Source organism: Montipora foliosa, chromosome 12, assembly GCF_036669935.1.
Source record: "Montipora foliosa isolate CH-2021 chromosome 12, ASM3666993v2, whole genome shotgun sequence".
In the NCBI taxonomy this organism is placed as follows: Eukaryota; Metazoa; Cnidaria; class Anthozoa; order Scleractinia; family Acroporidae; genus Montipora; species Montipora foliosa.
The window spans coordinates 2,160,037-2,166,904 of NC_090880.1; the positions used below are offsets into that span (position 1 = coordinate 2,160,037).

General features: G+C 39.8%; 2 protein-coding genes across 3 annotated transcripts in view; both read left to right on the forward strand.

The window, feature by feature from the left end:
- On the forward strand, window positions 1-764 carry LOC137979402 (uncharacterized skeletal organic matrix protein 5-like). Its single transcript, XM_068826654.1, has 2 exons — window positions 1-63; window positions 243-764. Exons 1-2 carry the CDS (start codon window positions 1-3, stop codon window positions 762-764), a joined length of 585 nt encoding a protein of 194 aa, XP_068682755.1.
- Window positions 765-3,006: 2,242 nt separating this feature from the next.
- LOC137979214 (ubiquitin carboxyl-terminal hydrolase 34-like) overlaps window positions 3,007-6,868 on the forward strand; it is a 113,819-nt gene continuing 109,957 nt past the window's right edge. For both annotated transcript variants that reach the window (XM_068826418.1, XM_068826417.1), the window contains exons 1-3: window positions 3,007-3,178; window positions 3,282-3,357; window positions 3,463-3,757. In XM_068826418.1, the coding sequence (XP_068682519.1) occupies window positions 3,136-3,178; window positions 3,282-3,357; window positions 3,463-3,757 (414 nt within the window). In that variant the 5' untranslated portion in view covers window positions 3,007-3,135. The remainder of the gene's footprint in view (window positions 3,179-3,281; window positions 3,358-3,462; window positions 3,758-6,868) is intronic.

Genomic DNA, 6,868 nt, shown 5'->3' on the forward strand with positions numbered 1-6,868 from the left:
ATGGGAAACTTTGGATGCGGAGGTGGAGGATGGACGCTTGCGATGAAGACTGACGGCAAAAAGGTATCCGACAGCGCAAGGTTTTCTCGTCAGTCGAGGTTCTTCGCTAACCGCATAGATATTTATTTTCGACATCTTCTGCAATCAACTCCTTTGCCAACTTATACGAACCTCGTTCTCAGGGCTTTTTTCTGCGGTTGTGCACGTGCAGCTAAATCTTTATTTTTTTGTTTTTCTTTCAGAAAACCTTTCATTATGATTCGGCCTTGTGGAGCAACAAAAACGCCTACAACCTCCCAGGAGGGAAGACTGGGTTTGACTTTGAAGAGACCAAGCTACCGACCTACTGGAACACGTCTTTCTCCAAGATCTGCCTCGGTATGAAGATCCCTCGTCAGCCAATCAAGTTTCTGGTGATCAACAAGCAGGCCCAGTCTCTGCATTCACTGATAGCTGACGGCAAATACCGCTCCACATCACTGAGCCGCAATACATGGAAGACGCTGATTGGTTCTCAAGCGTCCTTGCAGGCCAACTGTAGCATGGAAGGGTTCAATGCCGCTGGCTCATCAAAAGGCTCCTCTAAAGCAAGAATCGGCATTATTGGAAACAACGAGAAGGTCTGCACATCCACAGACTCCAGAATTGGGTTTGGTACCGGAGGGTATCATGATAATTCCAACACATGTGGGAACTTCGCACACACTACTTCAGATAATGGGTGGAAAAACATTAAAGCCATGGGATATATTTTGGTTCAGTAGAGAGGCATGTTTCTGTACTTGACTTTTCAAAAGCTCCTTTGAAGTTTGGTACAGTCTTACAAATATTTGTAAGGCTTTTACATTACGGTCCCACCCGTCCAAGTTTTGCGGTTTACCATTTTTGGCAAAACAAATGAAAAACGCGCTAGTGGGACCCGGCCCTTAGGGAAAATTGTTATCACGGTATCAAGGAACACTTGTCAAAAGTTGAAGGATTTCAATTACTCGAATCACTTTAAATAGCAAGTCTAAAAACGTTGTAGTCCCCAATGTCCATAACACACAATAACACCATAACATAACACCATTTCCACTGCTAACTAAGTTACTTTGCTCTTTACAATTTTAAGAAAATCCCGGAATGCAAGCGCATCAAATACGTAAGTAAGCGCTTTCCGAGCCAAGTGGCCCAATCCTTAGCATGAAGCGACAAGGAGTATTTCTACTACCCCCTGGATGGGATGCTATTCCATTGCAGGGTTACCCCCAGCCTTGAATTCGCCGGTACCCATTTATACACCTGGGTGGAGAGAGGCACCGTTAGAGTAAAGTGTCTTGCCCAAGAGCACAACACAATGTCCCAAAGATCAAAGCCTCCGCCGACTTGTGAGAAAAGACTCTTAAATTTTGGCTACCAGAAGGATGATTTGAGGAAAGTATATTTATTGCCTTTTGAAGTAACAAAAGAAGTAAAGCTGTCAATGTTCCAGTACAAAATTATCCACAATATCCTGTGTACTAAGAGTTTATTATTTAAAATGAAGACTCCCCACGCTGCCCTTTTTGTCCAGCAGATCATACCATCATTCACCTTTTCACTGAGTGTGCGCAAGCCACTTTGTTCTGGAAGGAGTTTCTGGATTGGGCCTCGCACATGGTGAACTCAAAATTATCGCTTTCAATAAAAGAAATTATGTTTGGTATTATTAATAACGATTCTAAATTCTGTTTAGCCCTCAATCATTTAGTCATTATAGGAAAGTATTTTCTTTACGTAAAAGCTCTTAACAGTAAATTTTACATGTTTAATGAATTTGTTTCCCTAGCTCGTGATAAAATTAGGCTAGAAAAATATATTTCTTGTAAGACTAGTTGCGAAAAAGAATTCAGAACAAAATGGTCTGTTTTTTCGTCTCTTTTAAATACGGAATGAAACTCTGTTGTACTCAACTGATTGCGCTCTAAAGTTTTTATTGCATGAGGTTTCTTTTTTGTTAGTTTTAAGTTGTAGTGTTTGTTAGTGTTGCAGATTGTCTTTTGTGAATGTTAACTGCACGTGTGTATGTTTAATAAAGTTGGAATTTAAAAATAAAAAAAACAAAAAATAAAATAAAATAAAATAACACAATGCCCCAGCCAGGACCCGAACCACTCGATCCAGAGTCGAGCGCACTAACCATGAGGCCACCGCGCCTCCCAACTGCCTACTAATTGAGAGATATATTTGCGCCGTTTTATGATTATGGAGGAAATGTGGATCTTAACAAGTGTTATTGAAATCCAAAAAGAAAATTGGGAGTACCCACGCATTTTTCAAAGATAATTCATGAATAATATTTGTAAAAAGCTTTAAAATACAAAGCAATGTATGGCGTTCTTTCTCGCAAACTGAAGCTAAATTATCTCTCAAAAATGTACGGTTACGCCCCAATTTTCTTTTTGGATATTAAGCCGTACTTACTAAGATCTACTTTCTCCGGATAGTTTTAAACCGCGCCAAAATATCCCTGTATTAGTAAGCATCACCTATAGGAAACCCGAGTATCTCGAGATGCGCAGAACGCATGAGCAATAATAATAGTAGGCACCGTCCTTAATTGGAAGTAAAAGGAGAAACCTTTATGTGGCTATTCGTAAGGCCTCTGAGTAAGACAGCTCTTTGAAAGTGTCTTGTATCCAACCTACCCCCATCTTATCTTGAGAGGGGGTGAGTTTGGACTCAGTTCCACACCTGGATAAGGATGACAGCCATGGTCCTCCAAAATTTTAAACGCCGCCTAACGGAGAATGAGATCAAATCCTCAAATACGTTCCTTTTGAATTTGTCATAAATCGTAAAATTATCACTTCCCTAGCCCTAAAAAGGTGGATCTGTAAATAAAGATTGGCAATATCATCATCATCTCTTTCCAGTACCTTCAGAGAAACGACGAAGCACCATTTTAGAATCTGGGTTCGAGACACGAGGTTCCTCATTTGTGTCACTGTTGAGCACGTGCTCACAAGGTTCCTCGACCGCATGGCCTCAGGGGTAAAAATGGCGCCAGAACCGACTGAAAACATCTATGATATTTTCCTTAACAAGACTTTAACGAAAATGCTAAAATTGCAGGCAGTGCGTTGCATTAAACGTTCCTGATCGGATCTAAAAATGTCAGAATGCTGTCAGGAGCTGCTGACAATCATTGAGAAATGTAAGAAAGATGTTAGTCTTCGATCATGTATGATCCGAAATCAACAACATCGACCTCGATCATGTAAATCATCTAACTGTGAGATAATTTGTCGTCGATTTAGATAACTCCGAAGATCCGAAGTTTGTGAAGTCTGAGATTGAGGACGTGGTATCTTTCGTGCTTTCTTGGCCGCAACGGTACGTAGATCACAAAGGGGACTTATGTTAATAACTTTACCTTAACTGGCTACTCTGCAGATCTTAGCTTAGGGATTTTACATACGGTTTTTACGCTTCTTTCAGTCAGTGTAGATGCATCTTCAGGGATCAGCTGCATTTAGCCCGTCTGGAAGATCTACTTCAGCGTCTGCTTGAATGTGCCATCGATCTTATCTGCGAACTTCGTGTTCCAGCTGTTGAAGACGGAAAGAAATCGATTCCCGAAACTGATGATGAAGCAGCAGAAAGAACGACTGACGTGGACCCGAAAGGCACATGGACACAACCAGAAAAGGAGAGATTGTTTCTCGCGGTGGGCAAGATTTTCCAACTTCCTTTTCCGTTTTATCAAGTGCGAAAAATCCATCTTTTGCGGCAGGTATGTGGGCTTCGTCGCTCAGTTGATTAAACAGGAAGAAGAAAGAACTTTATAAATATGTGGTTTTTGCGTAAATTTATGCCGGTACGACCGACCGGTGTGAAGTCAACATGGACATGTCATGTGCCCCTATGCACGCGTACACTGCCCATATAGTTGCAGTTTTAAGGATTTGTTCCCTTTCCCGAATGTTAAAAAGTAATTGTTTAAAATGACATTGACTGGATTTCAAATATACATGGATATAATATTCTTTTTCATAATAAGCAGTTACTTGTTAGTACTTTCCATGTTTATCAATAAAGGGCAAAATTACTGAGCGCTGATTGACTGAGACAGAGGGCATTTTTTCTTAATCGACGGCATTTTTGGTAATCAAGAGAGGGCTTGATTACCTGTCAATGATTGGTTAATCCGTTGCATAGCAACTGATTTGCCGTAGCGCTAAACAGGCTTCCCAGATAAAAATAGACTGTGCACCTGTTTTTCCTTCGTATAAATTTTGCCCTTTATTGATAAACAAGTAATCGCATGAGTCCTCGTACTATTAAGGATTAATTGCACTTGTGTTTTGGAAATTTTCCAAATTGCCCTCGTCGCTTCGCGAAAACACTCGTACAATCAATCCTTAATAGTACTCGGCCTCATGTGATTACCTATATTAATCACTTTAACTTTTTGAGAGTTTTTAAACATCACATTCCACACCTGCCTTTGTTACTTACCAACCACTCACATTCTACATGTATTTCTTGAATTTTGGAAGGTTGGATTCCACATGCAGTTGTGCATGTATCGAATCTTATCGCTTAAGTCCAGGGTCTGGTTTCTCAAAGCCTGGTTAGTGCTGACCCTTGGTTTAGAGATATCAAAACCTTTAGGTTTCCATGGTATATTATTTTTAATTCTTATTCGTCTTATCCATGCTTTGAGCAACCTGGGGCAGTCCGCTAACGTTCCAACATGTTTCACGATTTTTTTCACTAATGTCCAGGGCCTGGTTGTTCAAAAGCAAAGCAAGTTTGAATACAGTTCTTTTGATCATGAGTTGTTGTTTCAATCAACAACAATCATACATGTATCTCTTAAATGAGACAACTTACAAAGAGGACTACATTTGTACGTGAGTCTGAAATGCCATACCACTTACAGCAGGTTTTTTCATGAGACCACTTTTTGAATCGAGTACAAGCCAGGGAAATTCCTCACACCAGCTAGTTTGAAATTTTGCTGGTGTCTGTTTTCATCCTATATACTCTTTTCCACTCAAGTTCCTTTTAAGCCGATGACAAATGGTTCAACACCCTGCAACATTTTTTGCTCAAGAAATGATGAACAATTTTGCATGGACATGTTGAATGGAATGGAGCTGGTTTCTATTTTTGTTCAACATCGTTCAACAATGTTCAACCTGTTGAATGGCATATTTCAACATTCATCATATAGCATGACCCACTGTTCAACATTTGTTAATCAACAAATGTGTCACCGGCTTTAGGATCTTTTCCAGCACTTGTGCTACTAGATGGGGAAACCAAATTTATCCATGCATCTCTTTAATTATAGCAATAATTATAAGTTTTAGAATGTTAGCAAATATTTAATTACCTGGTCATAGTCCACTGTGATGGTTTGAATGTCCGGTTTCCATGAAAGCATTTGCAACAGTTCTCTTTTACCTATTAAGCATAGGAAAACAGTTAGAGTAATACATGTCAATCAATTTACTTAAGCTGTTGGTGAAGCCCTTCATGACTTTGCAAAGTTGTAAATGTGACCTCTATTTTTTTATAACCTGCGATCAGGCTCTATTTTAGTTTCGCGTGGTACGTGGAGTTGGCGAAACGAAAAATAGAGCCTGACCAAATTCCTCTTCGAAATTCCTTCCTCCCACTTTTTTTGATTGATTGACATGTCCTTCATCGGCCAATCAAATTTACTTCCATTACACCTATACACGCGTGGATGGCAGATTCACGCTATTTTGTTTTGACCAGAGGTAATTACCGTGGGAGGAATATTATAAACGAAAGCGAAAGTTACCGTTAGCTTTAATTTGAGAAAAACACATTTAAAGCATGGGGACGACTATATTGCGGCAAAGGCCGGTGAATATGCAATCTTTTAAGCTTGACATCTTAATTTGTAATTGAGATAACCTAGCATTTTATAGTTGGACGGTTTGGAAATACATGTACATTATTCCTTTAACGTGTTTGCCCATGAAGGTTTCTTTGGTGATTTTTTCGGGTAATATCTTCAGTTGCAGTGTATTTCTAGAATTGCGCGCAGTAAAATCATGATAAGTTTGGCTGCTAATTTTTTGATGGAGTACAAACAGTAAGATGGACTCGCAAAGTTTCTTTTATTGTTGTACAATTGATCTCTCTGGAAACATGCCATTTTAGTTTCTGGAGTGCGAGTTTTAAGTTAACTAAACTGGAAATATTATGAAGTGTGCAAACAAACCGTGTCATGTACAGTAAATAAATAAAGCCGTTTGATACACAGATATTCCAAACATGCATTCGTGTAACTTGCGATTTTATCAGCATCTCCTCCTGTTGATATATATGTCCCCTGTCTCATCCAGGAAACCAATATGCATCGGCTTTCATTGCCATTTGAAAGAATCAGCTATTTAGCTTTCAAAACATCAGGGAAGTTTGTGCCAAAGTACTTTCAACCCGATGGCCACAGAGCTCGACAACGGAATCGTTAATTTCACTCGTTCCAGAGATTCAAACCCGATTCTGGACAAGTTATGAGATGTTTCAGATGGCATATCTGCATTTATACAAATAAAATCAAGTTGCACCGTCGACGGCATTGTAAGAACAAAAGGGAGCAAATTTTTTCGTACACTTATGGAGGATTAGTCTCGAGGACTTCGCGAGAGCGCCGCGCAATCACGATGGCATTTTCACTTCCGGCGTTTCAACAGCCAATCAGATCACGAGTTTGGTCAGCCAAAATTTGGCCGACCGTCCGGAATTCTTGAGAGACTTTTGGTCAGGCCCAATTTTAGCAAGCGACGACATAAGAGAACATATGGGCGAAGCTAAAAATGGGCCTGATCGCAGGTTATTTTTTTATGGAATATTTTATTGA

What these genes read in the sequence shown, in the direction of transcription:
- LOC137979402 (XM_068826654.1), top strand. Translation starts at nt 1, where the DNA reads ATGGGAAACTTTGGATGCGGAGGTGGAGGATGGACGCTTGCGATGAAG. An exon ending in TGAAGACTGACGGCAAAAAG is followed by an intron (nt 64 to 242) that starts GTATCCGACAGC and finishes TTTTTCTTTCAG; the next exon opens with AAAACCTTTCATTATGATTC.